This window comes from Heterodontus francisci, chromosome 8 (assembly GCF_036365525.1).
Source record: "Heterodontus francisci isolate sHetFra1 chromosome 8, sHetFra1.hap1, whole genome shotgun sequence".
In the NCBI taxonomy this organism is placed as follows: domain Eukaryota; kingdom Metazoa; phylum Chordata; class Chondrichthyes; order Heterodontiformes; family Heterodontidae; genus Heterodontus; species Heterodontus francisci.
Genome location: NC_090378.1, coordinates 75,977,604 through 75,996,957, shown reverse-complemented (window position 1 = coordinate 75,996,957; position 19,354 = coordinate 75,977,604). Strand labels below are relative to the sequence as shown.

The 19,354-nt window shown below is 41.9% G+C and overlaps 1 protein-coding gene across 2 annotated transcripts in view; it reads left to right on the top strand.

Moving 5' to 3' along the window:
• The window catches only part of smg7 (SMG7 nonsense mediated mRNA decay factor), a 170,676-nt gene that overhangs the window by 53,698 nt on the left and 97,624 nt on the right, over window positions 1–19,354 (top strand). For both annotated transcript variants that reach the window (XM_068037396.1, XM_068037395.1), the window contains exons 2-3: window positions 11,481–11,512; window positions 15,066–15,183. In XM_068037396.1, coding sequence (XP_067893497.1) covers window positions 11,481–11,512; window positions 15,066–15,183 — 150 coding nt within the window. The remainder of the gene's footprint in view (window positions 1–11,480; window positions 11,513–15,065; window positions 15,184–19,354) is intronic.

Genomic DNA, 19,354 nt, shown 5'->3' with positions numbered 1-19,354 from the left:
CTGTATGGCTAGAGCTGAGAAACACTAAGGGGCAAAAAACGTTAGTGGGGGTTGTATATAGACCCCCCCCCCCCAACTGTAGTGTTGATGGGAATGGCATTAAACAGGATATTAGAAATGCATGCGATAAAGGAACATCTGTAATTATGGGTGATTTTAATCTGCATATAGATTGGGCAAATCAAATTAGTCACAATACCGCAGAGGAGGAATTCTTGGAGTGTATACAGGATGGTTTTCTGGACCAATATGTTGAGGAACCAACTGGAGAACAGGCCATCCTAGACTAGGTATTGTGTAATGAGAGAGGAATAATTGACATTCTAGTGGTGCGAGACCGCTTGGGGACGAACGACCATAATATGATAGAATTCTTCATCAAGATGGAGAGTGACGTAGTTGATTCTGAGACAGGGGTCCTGAATCTTAGTAAAGGAAACTACGAAGGTATGAGGCGCGAGTTGGCCATGACGGATTGGGAAACATTACTTAAAGGGGTGACGGTGGGTAGGCAATGGCAAACATTTAAAGAGCGCATGGATGAACTGCAGCAATTGTTTATCCCTGTCTGGCGCAAAAGTAAAACCGGAAAGGTAGCCAAACCATGGCTTACAAGGGAAGATAGAGATAGCATTAGATCCAAGGAAGAGGCATATAAATTTGCCAGGAAAAACAACAGACCTGAGGATTGGGCGCAGTTTAGAATTCAGCAAAGGATTGATTAAGAAGGGGAACATTGAGTACGAGAGCAAGCTTGCGGGGAACATAAAAACTGACTGTAAAAGTTTCTACAGGTATATGAAGAGAAAAAGATCGGTGAAGACAAATGTAGGTCCCTTACAGTCAGGAACAAGGGAATTTATTAGGGGGTACAAAGAAATGGCTGACTAAATGCATACTTTGGTTCTGTCTTCACAAAGGAGGACACAAATATCACAGCAGGAATGTTGGGGAACACCGGCTTAGTGAGAGAGAGGAATTGAAAGAAATCAGTATTAGAGAAATGGTGTTGGGGAAATTGATGGGATTGAAGGCCGATAAATCCCCACGGCCAGATGGTATGCATCCCAGAGTACTTAAGGAAGTGGGCCTAGAAATAGTGGATGCATTGGTGGTCATCTTCCAAGACTCTATAGACTCTGGAACAGTTCCTACAGATTGAAGGGTAGCTAATGTAACCCCACTATTTAAAAAGTGAGGTATAAAGCAGGGAATTATAGACCAGTCAGCCTGACGTCGGTAGTGGGGAAAATTCTAGAGTCCATTATCAAAGATTTTATAGCAGAGCACTTGGAGAACAGTGATAGAAATCGGACAGAGTCAGCATGGATTTACGAAAGGGAAATCATGTTTTACAAATCTACTAGAATTCTTCGAGGATGTAACTAGTAGAGTTGATGAGGGGGAGCCAGTGGATGTGGTTTATTTGGACTTTCAGAAGGCTTTCGACAAAGTCCCACTTAAGAGATTAGCATGTAAAATTAAAGCGCATGGGATTGGGGGTAGTGTATTGCGATGGATAGAAAATTGGTTGGCAGACAGGAAATAAATGGGTCTTTTTCTGAATGGCAGGTAGTGACAGGTGGGGTGCAGCAGGGATCGGTGCTAGGACTCCAGCTATTCACAATATACATTGATGATTTAGATGAGGGAACTAAATGTAATATCTCCAAATTTGCAGATGACAAAACTGGGTTGGGGGGTGAGTTGTGAGGAGGATGCAGAGAGGCTTCAGTGTGATTTGGACAAGTTGAGTGAGTGGGATAATGCATGGCAGATGCAGTATAAATGTGAGGTTATCTTTGGTAGCAAAAACAGGAAGGCAGATTATTATCTGTGACTATAAACAGAGAGGGGGATATGTAGCGAGACCTGGGTGTTCTCGTACACCAGTCGCTGAAGGTAAGCGTGCAGGTGCAACAGGCAGTAAAAAAGGCAAATGGTATGTTGGCCTTTATAGCGAGAGGATTCAAGTACAGAAGCAGGGATGTCTTGCTGCAATTATACAGGACCTTGGTGAGGCCACACCTGGAATATTGTTTGCAGTTTTGGTCTCCTTATCTGAGGAAGGATGTTCTTGCTATAGAGGGAGTGCAGCGAAGGTTTACCAGACTGATGCCTGGGATGGCGAGACTGACATATGAGGAGAGATTGAGTTGGTTAGGATTATATTTGCTAGAGTTCAGAAGAGTGAGGGGGCATCTCATAGAAACCTATAAAATTCTAACAGGAGTTGATAGGGTAGATGCAGGAAGGATGTTCCCGATGGGGGAGTCCAGAACCAGGGGTCATAGTCTAAGGATAAGGGGTAAACCTTTCAGGACTGAGAAGAGGAGAAATTCCTTCACCCAGAGAATGGTGAGCCTGTGGAATTCACTACCACAGAAAGCAGTTGAGGCCAAAACATTGTATGTTCTCAAGAAGGAGTTAGGTATAGCTCTTGGGTCTAAAGGGATCAAAGGGTATGGGGCGAAAGCGGGAACAGGTTACTGAGTTGGATGATCAGCCATGATAATGAATGGTGGAGCAGGCTCGAAGGGCTGAATGGCCTACTCCTGCTCCTATTTTCTATGTTTCTAAAACACCAACCTTATACTGTATGAGTAGAATGCTGATTGGTTGGCAAGTGAACTTTGGTAGAGGCGTTGCCGTGGAGAATGCACCAGTTTACGGTGGCTGACAGTTAACTGCCAAGCTTCATTTGAAATTTAAACCAAGTAGCTTGACTCTGGTCAAGGCATTGCCCTGAGGAATGAACCAGCGAATCGCTGTCACTTATTTTGTTTAGCTGAAACAGGTGCAATGTTTGTACGTGTTCTTTCTGTCTGCAAAGAACAGGGCCCTGTGTATTAATGTATGTAGCTTCCAGTATGCGTAAATGCACCACACTGCGAGCCCTACTGACAATCTTAAATTGGTTGTCAGCGTAATTCTGAGCACACTGAGGATTATTTAACCAATGTTGTCCAATTGCGGATTCGTATCTAATGTTCAGCACTTGTGTGTTGAGCTTTTGCAAGCACGGACTAGTTGGGTACGGTCTGCACCTTGCCTGTTGCAAACAGAGGAAGGGACATGTTTGATACGATCCGCCAATCTTTGGAACATACGGCCTGTATACCTAGCATCACACTGGCATGGAAATTCATATCATTACTCATTTGTGTGATAGGCAAGGAAGTCTTTTTGGCTTGACGGCAGCATCCTGTTAATGGTGAGCACCATACGTGTTGCTACTGCTTAGTAGCAGCGTGAAGTAGCTGGCTTCACCTGTTGCTCAAATTTTTATTTACCTTCAGTGAAAATATTTTCTGCAGTATATAGTGCCTTAAAGGTAACACTAATTATGGAATTGTGTTTTAACCCATTTGACTGCAATGGCTTTTCTCCACCAAAATCAAAAAAAGATTGATTTTCCAGTTTCAACATTCAAAAGATATGCATTGATTTCTGCTTAATTGTTTTGGCATCACATGTTCATTTTGCATATCTTTTTGAAGAACAGGGTGTTATATTTTGAAAGTATTTAAATACTCAGCACGTTAATCATAAAACAAAACCGCCCTTAATTTGCACTTAATCTTGTTCAGAGAGAGCATGGGGTCTGGGCTGAGAAAAAGTGGGGACTCCTGGCTAAGACTTCTGGTGAATTTGGTTCCAGGAAACTTGGAGTTAGAGTCTTGAGTTTGGGAGGGAAGGTGAACTGAAAATAAACTGGTTCCTGGGATGAAACACTGAGCCTGAGACTGTTAGAAACACAAGGGAAAAGAGAGATGCTGGGAAGGAGCAAGGAAGTTGTGGAGCCTGAGACTGGTGTTTAGAGTGAACAATGGGGCTCTAACAGGATCGGTCCTGTTGGCACAAAGACTGACTGAGGGGGTCGGGGGAAGGGACCATTATCTGAGCAAAGCTGCAGCAGGATCAGACAGGGGAGTCTACATAATGAATGGCCAAACAGTGCAGCATGAAAGTGGTCAATGATGTATGACTCAGACTGTCGCTTTGGACATAGAAATGTTTTAGTGAAAGAAATTCAATCATTGTAGAGTTGTACAACACAGAAGGAGGCCATTTGGCCCATTATGCCTGTGCTGGCTCTTTGAAAGAATTATCCATATGAGCAAGGTTGCCAATTCAATGTAAGTTAAGGTTTTCTGACTAACTTGTTGAGCATTTAAAAACTTTCAAAATACCACACACTTTAAAAAGATGTATAAAATAAATGTCATTCCAGCACTATTAAGTGGAAGTATTAATGGAGCTGATTCACTAAAAGCAGTGAGAAAAATTCAGTGGTTAAAATGTGTATTGGCCTCTCTTGTCTGTCCCTGATTCTCTGAAGTTGAATCTGTTAGTGTAGTTAAATAAAAAGTTCTCTGTCTTCGTCTTCCAAATAATTTCTTAGCTCCTGTATTTGAACTTTGCTAAGGGGAGCTATATGCAAAAGAATCTAGTTGAAAACACTTGAGAGAAAGCTAGGAGGAGGATTGGTGATGCCAATGTTTTGGCACTGCACTGTATCTATATTAGCACCAGCTTCAACTTCACTAAGAGTTCAAGAAAAGGTAGATTTATCTGTTTTGTGAATAGGATATACCCAGGCAGTCATCAACTTTGATGAATAGATATTAGTGTCTTGGCAACATCTTTGCCTGGGTGGCTAGCAGTGATGTGAAGGTCTTCAGTACAGCTGGAATGTTTTCAGGGCTCAGAGCATTTTTTATGTATTGCTCTCTTGCTTCCTTAAAGCCACATGGAGTGACCCAAATTGACACTGGTATTTTTCGTTTTGGAGAGCTTGGGAGGAGGCTGAGTAGGATCATCCAGTCGACATCTTTGGCTGAAGACACTTGCAAACATGCAGCATTATCTCTTGCAGTCATGCTGGATTTCACTATGGTTGAAGATAAGGATGTTCTTGGAGCCTCCCCTCCAGTTAGTTGCCTGGTTGTCCACCGTCATTAGTGATTGGTTATGTCGGACCTAGAGAGATTTGCTCTGATCTCTTGGCTATTGGGCTACTTTTATCTGTCTGTTGCCTGCTGCTTCTGATGTTTAGCTTGCAGATAGCCCTTTGTAGTAGCTTCACCAAATTTCAGCAAATCCATGCTCATCTTTTCTGGAGCTCCATGTTTGAATCCCTCCAATTCGGTTTCTGCTCCTGCCACAGTACCAAAACAGCTCTATGTGACTGTGACAGAGGTAAACTATTCCTCCTCGTCCTTCTTGACCTGTCTGCAGCCTTTGACACGGTTGACCACACCATCTTCCTTCAGTGCCTCTCCACTGTTGTCCAGCTGGGTGGGACTGCCCTTGCCTGGTTCCATTCTTATCTATCCAGTCGTAATCAAAGAATCCCTTGCAATGGCTTCTCTTCCCACTCCCACACTGTTATCTCTTGTGTCCTCCAAGGAGCTATCCTTGGTCTCCTCCTATTTCTCATCTACGTGCTGTCTGTTGGCGACATCGTCCGAAAATACAACATCAGTTTCCACATGCACACTGCTGACAGACTGCTTGTTTGACATCCAGTACTGAATGAGCAAACATTTCCTCCAATTAGATTGGAAAGACTGAAACCATTGTCTTCGGTCCTCGCCACAAACATTTAATCCCTAGCCACTGACTGCATCCCTCTCCCTGGCAACTGTCTTGAGATTGAAGCAGACTGCACAACTTTAGTGTCATATTTGACCCGGAGATGAGCTTCCAACTACATATCAGTGCCATTGCCAAGACACAAAAACATAAGTAGTAGGAGCAGGAGTAGGCCATTCAGCCCCTTGACCCTGCTTTGCCATTCAATAAGATCGTGGCTGATCTGTCCCAGCCCTCAACTCCTCTTTCGGGCCTGTTCCGCATAACCCTCGACTCCCCGAGATTTCAAAAATCTATATACCTCCTCCTCAAATACAATTAGTGACCTAACCAGACCACTTATTTCCACCTCTAACATTGCCCGACTCCTCCCCGCCTCAGCTCATTTGCTGAAACCCTTATCCATGCCTTTGTTACCTCCGGAGTTGACTATTCTAACATACTCCTGGCTGGGCTCCCACATTCTGGATTCCATAAACTTGAGGTCATCCAAAAATGCCCTATCTTGCACCAAATACCTTTTGTCTATCACTCCTATATTACCTCCTGGTTAAGCAACCTCTACTTTCCTCCTTTAAGACACTTCTTAAAACCTGCCTCCTTGACCATGCTTTTGGTCATGCCTCAATTTCTTATGTGGTTCTGTGACATATCTTGCTTTATAACACTCCTGTGAAGTGCTTTGGGATGTTTTATTACGTTAAAGGTGCTATATAAATACAAGTTGCTGCTGGTATCTGATCCTAAGGTATGCTTGGTGCTATTCCTGGCACGCTCTGTTACACTCCTCATTAAACCTAGATTGATCTCTTTGCTTGGCAAGGGATGTGCTGAGGCATGAGATTACAGATCTGCTACTAACACTCTCTGGACTAATGCTTGTATTTTAATACAACCATCAGCACTCCCTTTGCCTTTGTTCCGTGACATCTTTGTCACTTAATCTCTCGTGCTCTTTGCCGTATCTTTCCCCCTCTGCCCTTTTATTTGCTCAAAGCCTATTACGTTTCACCAGAACTGGAAAAGGTTAGAAAGGTCACAGACCTGAAACCTTTACTCTATTTCACTCTCCACAGATGCTGCCAGATCTGCGGAGTATTTCCAACACTTTCTGTTTTTACTTCAGATTACAGATCGTTTTCCAAGTTTGCTGTTGCTGATAGCCTTATTGAGTCATAGAGTTTTACAGCACAGAAACAGGCCCTTTGGCCCAATGTGCCTGCGCCGACAATCAAGCACCTGTCCAAAAATAATCCCACTTCCCTGCACTTGGCCCGTAGCCTTGTATGTTATGCCTTTTCAAGTGCTCATCTAAATACTTCTTAAATGTTGTGAGTGTTCCTGCCTCTACCACACCTTCAGGCAATGTGTTCCAGATTCCAACCACCCTCTGGGTGAAAACATTTTTCCTCAAATCCCCTCTAAACATCCTGCCCCTTTCCTTAAATCTGTGCCCCCTAGTTATTGACATCTCCGCTAAGGGAAAAAGTTTCTTCTTACCTATCCTATCAATGCCCCTCATAATTTTGTATACCTCAATCAGGTCCCCCCTCAGCCTTCTCCACTCCAAGGAAAGCAACCCCAGCCTGTCCAGTGTCTCCTCGTAGCTGAAGTGCTCCATCCCAGGCAACATCCTGGTGAATCTCCTCTGCACCCTTTCCATTGCAATCACATCCTTCCTAGAGTGTGGTGACCAGAACTGTACACAGTACTCCAGCTGTGGCCTAACCAGCGTTTTATCCAGCTCCCTCATAACCCCCCTGCTCTTACATTCTATGCCTCGGCTAATAAAGGCAAGTATCCCATATGCCTTCCTAACCACCTTATCTACCTGTGCTGCTGCCTTCAATGATCTGTGGACGAGTATCCCAAGGTCCCTCTGACCCTCTACTCCCTGGGGTCCTACCATCCATTGTATATTCACTTGCCTTGTTCGCCCTCACAAAGTGCACCACCTCACACTTCTCAGGATTAAACTCAATTTGCTACAGCTCCGCCCATCTTACCAACCCATCTATATCGTCCTGTAATCTAAGGCCTTCCTCCTCACTATTTGACACCACCAATTTTCATGTCTGCGAACTTACTGATCATACCTCCTATATTCACGTCTAAATCATTAATGTACACTACAAACAGTAAGGGTCCCAGCACTGATCCCTGCGGTACCCCACTGGTCGCAGACCTCCACTCGCAAAAACAACCCTCTACCATCACCCTCTGCCTCCTGCCACTAAGTCAATTTTGAATCCAAATTGCCAAATTGCCCTGGATCCCATGGGCTCTTAGTTTCTTTACCAATCTCCCTTGTGGGACCTTATGGAAGCATTGTTTTGGGCTACTATATTTGAGCTTCGTCTGTCCCACTTAGCACGCCAGTGATGCCATAGATAGAGGAAGCCCTCATGCTAGAGATGAGACTTTCTACACAAGGAGTGCGCAGTTGTTATCTGTTCTACACATAGATGATCTGTGTTAGTTGGATTGGTGAGGATGAGGTCAAGTAGGTTATTCTCTCCTGTTTCCTTCACCATCTGGTGCAGACCCAGTTTGGGAGCTATGTTTTTCAGAATTCGGACAGCTTTGTCAGTGCTGGTACCACTGAGCCATTCTTCATTGTCGACACTGAAGTCCTCCAGCCAGCATTCATTCTGTACCTTTGCTTCTCAGTACTACTTAAGTGGCCCATGCTATAGCATCAAATTCAAAACAATTTCTTCTTTCCACCCCACCGCTTTATTTGATTCTAACCCCAAGTCCTGCTTTCTACTATAAATGTGCAACTGCAGTCTAGTTATTTGATGGTAAACTATTCCAGACTAAAGAAGAGAGGTGAACAAATTATCTTGTGCACTAATGCAAACAGTGAATGGAACTAATGTTTTTAGTCAGTATGGAGCTCAAGGATGGCTATGCAACAGCAGTATATGAATTTTAATGCATTTCCCTGCTGCCATTTTGCATTTTGGGCTATTCATACACTTGGTGATTAGTGCAATGCATGCTTTGGTAAAGTCATTGCAATGTGCTTACTCGGTTTTTGTCAACAGTGGAGTTTTCTTTTCAGCCCCTGGGCTAGAGTGAGCCTGGAAGAAAATTATTGTTGCCAGGCATTTTTGTGATGTAAAGAAAGACTGGTATATTACAATTGTTGGTTTCATACATTTAGGGTCACAGCATTCAAATCTCACATTATAGATGGATAGAGAGATACAGCACTGAAACAGGCCCTTCGGCCCACCGAGTCTGTGCCGACCATCAACCACCCATTTATACTAATCCTACATTAATCCCATATTCCCTACCACTCCCCTACCACCTACCTACACTAGGGGCAATTTACAATGGCCAATTTACCTATCAACCTGCAAGTCTTCGGCTGAGGGAGGAAATCGGAGCACACGGCGAAAACCCACGCAGTCACAGGGAGAACTTGCAAACTCCACACAGGCGGTATCCAGAACCGAACCCAGGTCACTGGAGCTGTGAGGCTGCGGTGCTAACCACTGTGCCGCCCTTAAATCTAAGGAAGTAATGCCAAAAATGGCACCTCTGATGCATCACCTTTCTTAGTATTGCATAAAGTGTCATCCTAGATTATATGATGAGTCCTAGAATTGGAACTCGCAGCCTTCTGCCTAAGAAGCAAGAGTGTGACCATTGAGCATGAAGATGTGAGGAAGTTTGCATTTGGCTGCATAGCAATAATGAGGCTAAGTCCGATTATGTGAGAGGGAAATTCTTTGCACACTTGGAAAATGTTACAGGATCGTAGTGGATGACCATGTCCATGTTTTTGCTGTTCATTCTATTAAGTAGCATGCTTTATACATTTTGGGTTAATTTTAATTTTCACCATTTCCTTCAGTTATTTCCTGGTTTCCGCTGAATCATTAGTGAGGTACACTGAGAAAGAAGAAAAAAATCAGAGGGTGAATAATCTTTGCCCTCCACCCTCTTTGATTAAGCATTCCAGCAGCTAATTAATGAGCAGCAATGACTGTACTCTTGGAGATTAGCTACCCGAGTTAGCTGGAGTATAATTGGTAATGTCAAGAATCCAAATGAGAAAGGAAGGGGAGAATTTAAAACTTTTATTTTGGGATGATAAAAACATACACACATACTGTTTGTAGAGCATTTTTATATTCATAGCAAAAATTGCTAGTTGGTTGCAGTAAAATCTCACCACAAAAATTTTGTATTCTATGAAAATCTTGAGTGAAGAAAATATTGTATTCTATCCATTGAATCGAAATCAAAGGATCAAATGTTCTACTTACCTCAGCTTATCAAATTTCTGATGTGCTTAAATCATGGAAGTCTGGTTGGAGATTATTATTGTAGTAGTGGATTTTTAAAAGTGTAAATCTGCTACAATATGTTTTCATTGAATGCGAAACTGGGTGTGGACTGTAACTAATACCAGGATAAATTAAAGTTTGTTGAAAAAGCAGCCAGCATAGATGTGCTAAAAGCTGCACAGGAATAGTCTGTTCCAACAGTGGAACTATTTAGAGTTGCCCTTAAATGGATGCCTCCGGATGCTGCACTGGATGCCAACAGGGTGGTGTTAGTTGTAGATGTCACTTTGGCATCTACATTTCTTGGACGTAATTAAGGACTGCTGGTGTGATCATTTCTGAGCTACATAAGGACCCAATTTAGATGTTGTACTCCAGTATATAACCACCTGTCCCTGGGGATGACATTAAGCCAACTTTTTCACTACTATTTTAGATGTTTTATACTCATGGAGTCTGTAATATCTGGTTTAACCCAGAATATATCCACTGCAACCATTGACTTTGTGGCCCATGAAGCTGTCTGCTGCAGCGGACATCTAATTTGGTACTTGTATCAAGGTTCAGCTTTTTTTTTAAACCATCTGTTGCATCTTAGAAGTGAATGGACCTACATAAAAACATAGGAGCAGGAGTAGGCCATTCAGCCCATCGAGCCTGCCCCGCCATTCAATATGATCATGGCTGATCATCCACTTAAATGCTTTTTTCCCACACTATCCTCATATCCCCTTATGTCATTTGTATTTCGAAATCTGTCAATCTCTGCTTTTAACATACTCAATCACTGAGCTTCCACAGCCCTCTGGGGTAGAGAATTCCAAAGATTCACAACCCTCTGAGCAAAGACATTTCTCCTCATCTCTGTCCTAAGTGGCTTCCCTCTTTATTTTGAAATTGTGTCGCCTGATTCTAGACTTCCCAACCAGGGGAATCATCTTAGCTGCATCTACCCTGTCTATCCCTTTAAGTATTTTGTAGGTTTCAATGAGATCACCGCTCATTCTTCGCAACTCTAGAGAATACAGGCCCATTTTCCCCAATCTCTCTCTATAGGACAAACCCACCATCCCGGGAACAAGTCTGGTGAACCTTCGTTGCACTTCCTCTATAGCAATAATATCCTTCCTAAGGTAAGGGGACCAAAACTGCACACAGTACTCCAAGTGCAATCTAACCAAGGTTCTCTACAATTGAAACAAGACTTCACTACTCCTGTACTCAAATCCTCTTGCGATAAAGGCTAACATACCATTAGCTTTCCTAATTGTTTGCTGCACCTGCATGTTAGCTTTCAGTGACTTATTGACAAGGACACCCAGATCCATTTGTACATTTCTTGTTGCATCTTCCATTGAAGCTACCCTGCAGAGAGATTGCAAACTGCACAATACATATTGTCTGTCAGATTATCCAGTCTGCTGCCTAGATATTTCTTTGAATGTGAATGTAAATGGGCTTGATGTTGAATAATTATTGTAATGAAATACATTTCTAATTTATTTGTACAAATTTGGGATGTTCAGACAGGATTATTTTTTGTAATTATATATATATATATATTTTTTTCTCTTCTAGGCAAGCAGAGGCCCTTAAGGCTGACATGACAGGTAAGATTGACTGTTTTTAATTCTGTACCATTTTTGTAAATTTGATTTGAATGGAACTATAATACCTTTACTTTCGGGATTATGAATAATCACCTCAAGATCAATGATTGTACTCACTGATTAACAAATGGCCTCTTTCGAAACCTTCCTTGTCTCTGGAAAATATGAAAAACTGGAAACTAGCAGTGATACCAAAAATTAGCAACTCGAGCAAAACTCTGCATTTAGGCCTTGAATGGAGCATAAGAACGTAGGGGGCAGGAATAGGCCTTTCAGCCCTTCGAACCTGCTCCACTTTTCTCGATCATGGCTGATCGTCTACCTCAACGCCATATTCCCGCACTATCCCCATATCCCTTGATGTCATTAACAACTCGAAATCTATCGATCTCTGTCTTGAACATGCTCAATGACTGACCTTCCACCACCCTCTAGGGCAGAGAATTCCAAAGGTTCACCACCCCCTGAGTGCTTAACAATTGAACTCCTATCTGGCAAAATGTTGAACTCATTGCTTGGAGAGAGTTCAGATAAATTAAACATTTTGAAAGTAAATGTGAGTATGTATTAAAATACATTTTTGAACAGTAGTCCATATATTGTAGGACTTGGCACTGTTGCCATACCACCTAGTTACTAAATTGTCCATTTTAGAATATACATGCTTCACCGTAACATAAACCTGCCATTTTCCCATCAGGTAGGGTTTGAAAGTGGTCATTGTTTTCCAGTATTTAAGGTCTTACATTTTCACCAGATGTGGAGTTTGTTCAGATTCCCTAGCCTCTGTTCAGAGATTAGGAATGTTGGGAAGCATCAGTGCAAGTGCAGATTTATTCATCAGTAAAAACTTTAATTGAACTTTTAAACTAAATGTATCGAGGAATTTTTGCCTACAGTCTCGTCAAAGGTGGATGATTTCATGTGCGGTTTCCTAGGTTAATTTAAAAAAAAATCATTTTACTCCTTTTTAAGACAGCCACACTAAGGATTCCTGTCTAGCTATACACGAGCACTAATTTTACTGAGCAGAGGTGGGAATACATTCTACTGCACCTTATCTGAGTGAAGCTATCGGTTGTAGAAACATGTTTCAAAGTGCAGAAATGTAAATGACATTTATCTGTGCACAACACATTATTACAAATGGACATGTTGCACTAAAATCTTTGAAGAATATTGATCAGCAAACATATAGATCAAGGAACTAAATTCAGTTATTTCTCTTTTTCCACAAGTTAATGTAATCACTAGAAATGAATGTCGTAGACTCCCAAGATGGTTGAATGCAGCCATTATTTTAAAAACTTGAAAGATAACTCAAGTACAGTTCTTTTTGTATTTGGTCTGTTTGAGACTGGAGAATAATTGGGAATTTTTGTCACTGTTCAATATTCTAGTTTTTATCTTCCTGGTGTTGGTCCTTTCTCTAAAATAAAACATCTGTCTTGCTACCTGCAAGGTTTAACTGAAATGGAGACTAAATACCCAGAACAACAGTCTGTATAATCCCTTTTGAATGCTATGATGGAGTGTACCCTGTAGAGCATGTGCCACCAGTTTACACTACTGTACAGAAAAATCCATGTAACTTTGTATGAAAAGTTAGTGAATGTCATAATCAGTATCCTGGAGATTTTGGTTCCCCTGTGCATCAAAATAGTGTTTCTAATGATGCACATATTCTACCACTGATATGTGCTGCTTAAATGACTGGTACAGTTTATATACTAGATTTTTACATGTGCTTACTTTTAATGAGCAATTTGTTCCCTTAATGTGTTTTTGTCAGGGCTTCACTATATATATTTAAAAATACTTCTGTTGAAAAGGATTGTGATTAGCAGATTCCTTCCCTACATCACTATAGGCAGGGAATTGAGTTTTACTTTGGAACTTTGAATTTTCCAATGTTCTTACAGTCTTGAGTATATGGCAATAATAAATCCACACTTTTTATTCATCTTTTCATGTTCTCGGCGCAGTGGTTAGCACCGCAGCCTCACAGCTCCAGTGACCCGGGTTCAATTCTGGGTACTGCCTGTGTGGAGTTTGCAAGTTCTCCCTGTGTTTGCGTGGGTTTCCTCTGGGTGCTCCGGTTTCCTCCCACATGCCAAAGACTTGCAGGTTGATAGGTAAATTGGCCATTAGCAATTGCCCCTAGTATAGGTACGTGGTAGGGAAATATAGGGACAGGTGGGGATGTGGTAGGAATATGGAATTAGTGTAGCATTAGTATAAATGGGTGGTTGATGGTCGGCACAGACTCGGTGGGCCAAAGGGCCTGTTTCAGTGCTGTATTTCTAAACTAAACTAAACTAACCTTCAGTGTTCTTCCCCACAGAGTTGTTGTTTTTTGATCGTCAAACTTCAAACATTGCTATTAAATTATAGCTGTGATCATAACTGTTCATATGATTTATTACCCCGGCCCCTTCTCTCCCGTGCCCCGCCCTCTTCCCTCCTCCTCCTCCGGCCCCCCCTCTCTATTCTCAATATAATATATTAATTATGTCTGTCCTGGTTTTTCCAGAGAGACCTAATTGTGAACCAGCTGATTTCCACTAAATTCGACTTGTGACAAAAGGATTCTGTATAATAGTCTAGAATACCAAGTTCCCTTTGGGTGAGGTGGTGAGCTATAAGCAGGGTCTTCTCACGAGGTTACTCTTGGCCATTCATTGTGGCTTTATTAAAATTATGTACATACTGTCTGCTCACATTCCAAATTATATGACCTGAGGTTTGTTAGTAGATGTTCCATTAGTCTGTATTTTCAGATTTTCAGTTGTCAAAACCTGTGTTAATGCGCACTCAAAGTATGACGTGAAACTTTTCTTCCTAACTATACTTTTATAATTGGCTGTGTTTGAATGCTACCACTAGGTGGTGCTGCAGTGGCACATGCGCAAATGCAGCATGTGCCACTAAAACGTCACAGTCTGCGACTTCAGGCAGCTGCCAGGACTAAAGATGGCGCTGCTCAAATAATCACATGAAGGCAGCCTAACCTAAACACATGGCAGCACACAATGGCGGGGGGGAGCGGGACGGGCGGGGAGCAGAGCGGGCTGGGGACGAGGAGCGGAGTGGGACGTGGGGAGCGGAGAGAGCAGCGAGGGGGGGGAGAGCGGAGCGGCTGAAAAAGCGGAGCGGCCGGAGAAAGCTGGGGGTGGTGGGGAGCGGAGCAGCGGGGTGGTGGGGGGAAACGGAGCTTGACGCATGCATGAATACCTGTTAGCGTTGCATTGCTGTACGTGTAAAGTGCATACGCAGAGGCCGACCAGGCGCGTTGCCCGAAGATGCACACGTCACGCGATGACGTCGTCGGCGCGTGTGCTAACTAGTCCTGGCAAGTCGGAAAGCAGCGCACACGCAGAGAGCAGGAGCCCATCTGCGCACCTTGGCGCAGCCTGATGACGTCAGTCGCCGGCTGCGTTGTCAGGAATCACTTTGTTTATAATTTGACACCAAACAAGAAAGAAAAGCATGTCTAGAAAAGTAAGCTTTTCTTTTCAAATCAATATGCATTACATTCTGTTTTTCTGAACAGATTCGAAGCTGGGTCCAGCTGAAGTCTGGACTTCCAGGCAAGCTCTACAGGACCTGTACCAGAAGATGTTGGTCACAGATTTGGAGTATGCATTGGATAAGAAGGTGGAGCAGGATCTGTAAGTATGCAATATGCACAGAAATGTCATTTGCTTCTGTGTCTCAGTTCCTATTTTCTCTTAGGTTGATGTACTCGGTTGATCATAGTTGCTTAACAATAAAAATCAGACTGCTCAGCTATAAAAGGAGGAAACAGAAGAAAATAATTGTGGGCAGGAGCTAAAATTTGGCATTTTTGCTCGGATTCTGTTCTACTGTATCCGATCCAAACACTGCTGATCTGTTAATATCTGGTTATATTATACTGATTTGTAATATGTTTTCCACTTTGGAAAGAAACTGCAGTATGATAGTACTCTGGAAACTAGATTTTGGCACTTTTCTGGTTCTTGAAGTGTGTTGAGGTGTTGAAGCAAATTTACAATGGGACAAATTATCTTTCAAGACAATTCTTGCCTTATAGGTACTGGAGTAATCTTGGTATTCATTGTGGCATGACCTTGAAGGACAGGTCAAGATTAGCACTTCTAAGCTGTGTTTACATTCATTGATCTGTCTCTTACAGCATTTATCCAGGCGAACACTAGATTGTTCCATTTATATAAGTGATATTCTGGGAACTCTGCTCTTTATTATTAGCTTGCAAGGCATTGTCTTTGTTACTAGTTGATCTTTCATGGCAAGTGAACACAGCAAGTTGGAGAATACGGTTACTTTTGCCTGTCTTTGATATCTTTGTGTTGCCCTTCCTTGTTGACTCTCCTCTCTTTTTCACTTGTCCCACCCCTCCCTCTCTCTGACTTTCCTTTGTTTCTCTCTCTGAACTTGTTACTTGGTTTTTGTTGTCTTATGTTTTCTACTTTTCTTATCAGGTGGGATGCATTGTTTGGTGGGGAAAGAAGTTTCCATTGGTTGCAGGCTGCTGTTAAGTGTATGTTTGTGGGGAAATTGCAGTCCTCAGCAGTGTTGATCACACGTGCAGTGTTCCACCCCCTCAATCTCATCGTTCCTATACCATCCATTATCCCATCAGCTTTGAAGCCATCAGCCTTGGCTAAGGAGTAAGCATGCCTGCCTCTCTGACAGGAAGTTATGGGTTCAAGCCCCTCCCAAAGACTTGAGCACTTAGTCTAAACTGACACTTGACTGCAATGCTGAGAAACCATTATCACCATAACACATTATCCAATTATTTATCTTCCCACTACCTGTGGGACTTTGCTGTACGCAAATTGGCAGTGGCATTTTCCTACATTGCAAGAGTGACTGCACTTTAGAAATTAATTAATTGACTGTCAAATGCTTTGGGACGTCTTGAGGTCATGGAAGATGCTATATAAAGAAAAGTTTTTTTAATCTTAAACTATCTACTCAAGCTCATCTCTTCCCCACAACGCCCCCCCCTCCCCCACCCCAAACTGCCACTTGCCTCAGCTTTAGCATTCCACCCCCAACAACCCCAAGGAGCAGCGACAGGGCGCATGTGTTGTCCTGCCCTTTATCCGTTTTCCTTTTCCACTCCATTCCTATCTGTTTTCTCTCAAATTTTGTTTGCTTTCAAAATTGAACTTTTGCTTTTCCTACCAAAAGATCATATTGGGCTAGATTTTGCAGTCAGTGGGAAAGCAATGACACTTGCTGCTGACCTTGAAGAAAGCTGCCCACAAAGATCGAGCAATCCCTGAGTGCTGAATTTGTTTTCCAATAGCAGTTTAATTTTGGCACCGTCAAAGGGATCTTCAGGAGTGCAGCAGTGATGGCTGCTTACCCTGCTTTCTGACAATCACATTGAAACCAGGAAGTTAAAAGCACTGATTATTCATTTTTAATTTATATATAGCAAAATAAATGATTATGATTGGATTAAGATAAAACTAAAATACAAAAGTTATGTGGAATTTTTTTTTAATCATAATGGAGTAATTTGAGACTCCACAAATATAAGTTTTTCGGAGGCAGTGAGGGTGTTTAGCAGTAATTATGAACATAGTACACTTTAAAAATCCAGTTATACCCATTCAGCAAGGTGTAACTTTTTAAAGGGTTTTTACAGTGAGGTAAACAGTTGTCACGTACATCGGAAGTGTGATGATACAACATTCACGGACTAATTCTGAAGAGTTATGAAAAAATAAACTGTCTTTTAAAAAAGAAAAGAACTTTTTTTTAAAAAGTGACCAGTGGTCCAAAATTGCCAGCGATGGAAAAGGAGATTAGCCTTTTGTGTATCCAAACAGTCTGACAAAGGACAAATCTTCAAAGCCAAAAAGTGTTAATGAAACCCATCTTGCATCTAAAAACATTCCAAAATTGAATGTCCTTTCTAAAACAAAGGAGGTGTGAAGTAGCCACTTCCTGGTCCAATGTGTAATCACCTTGGGGAAGAGATCAGAGTGTCTCCTAATAGGAGGTGTGAGGTGACACAGTTTTACTTTAAAACAAAGACAGCCAGAGAGAGAGAGACTGACCCAGAAGGTGAAGTTACTTGTGACAGCTGGCATTCCAACAAGCCAGAAAGCAGATGTCCTGCTGAAAAAATCCGACATAGATTATACAACAGAGAGAGCTAGAAGTGGCCCACCCAGAACTTTCAGTCAAGAAAGAAATCTACAATCATCTCAGGCCTGCAACTATCTAGAACTTGAGTCTTAAGATAATTCAACAGGTATATCATAACCCTTCTCCCCCACTAAAACCCACCTACCTCTCTCCCTTCTCTATCTGTTGTTTCGTGTGTGTGTGTGTATGCGCATGTGCAAGTGAATGACAATTTTGGGATAAGGCATATTGATAAACAATTGACTTTCTGTTTTTAAAACCTACAAGAAGATCTGTCACTGTGTGGTTATTTGAAAAATAAAACACCGACGGGCTAAACTCTAATACAAATACACTTGCTGTGGTCAGGTGGGGAGCTGAACAGTGGTAACCACCCATGCCAAACCACATTGTCGTAACAGTGTAAAAGAAGTTTTTGTCAATCCGCTCCTTAGGGACTCCACTCCAGGAGTCTCAACAGAACACTTTCTGAAGGAGTGTAGAATCATTGACAGCAGCTTTTGGATTATTCCGCGTACGTGCGAACTCTTGAAACTTCTGTTCGCCTCAGTGGGGTAATACTGGCGAACGTTAACAACTTCACTGGCATCACCACTGCAAAATACGGGAAGATAATGAGGAAAGGAATGATCTATCTTACGCTCTTTGTATGTCGCATATTTTCTTTCTTGCACTTTCACTCACATGGATGCACTTCCATTGTCTGCATAGATGTTGCCAAACTCTCCTGGCCCCTCTCTGCAGTCTCATAGGGGTGTAAACATTTAAAATTGACCTTTTCTAACTGTCAGATGGAGATTACAGTTGGAGCTAAAACACGGGCTTTAAAAGTCAATTTTGTTTTAGAAAAATTGTATCATCTCTGTCAGGTGAATAGGTATGCTTGATTTAATTTATAATGGGGGGTTAGGGGAATTGGAAAACTTGAGGTAACCAATGAAAAGGAAGAAATCTAACTTTAAAACTGAGAATCAAGGGAAGAATTGAGATTGTCGATGTTGTGCTTAAAGGATTGTGAAGCAATGCAGCTCAGTCTTTTATTATATCACCTTGAAACGCTTCATCTTGGAGCGATCGTAATTAGACTAAAAATAGGGAAATGCTGGCAACAAAAATTTTGATAGTAACTTTTGAAAATTATACCAATAAATCTTCGTTAGAATATTTTACTCCCAAACTCTGCATAGTGACTGAGAACTTTGTCAAAGCTTCAAAGAATAGCATCACTGATTAGTTTGCCTTTGTTCACTATCTTTATAAAAGTTCTGAGAACAGATATCATATTTCAGAGACAAGGCTGCAATTTCATCCTGTTTTTCCTAATCTGGAGCTGTAAATTTACAAGCAACTTCTAATCTGAAATTCCGGACCAAACAAGTTACACTATGATAGACTGTGCTTACTTTCAGCAATTAGACTGTGCAGTTTTCAAAGGGGCAGATTGATCAGCTTTAAACAAAACTTCAATTCAGCGGATGGATAGCGCATGATGGCCAAACCCTGCGCAAAAACATTTAAAACTTGTCCTTAAAAAGCAGTACATCATTTGAGTTAATGTGAGCAAAGTCACTTTTTATGTGACTTGCCTTATACCAAAAAAACAGGTGTTTTGTAAGAACAAACTAATGCAGTTTTAAGTGTTATTTAATTAGCAAGCTCTAATATTAAAAG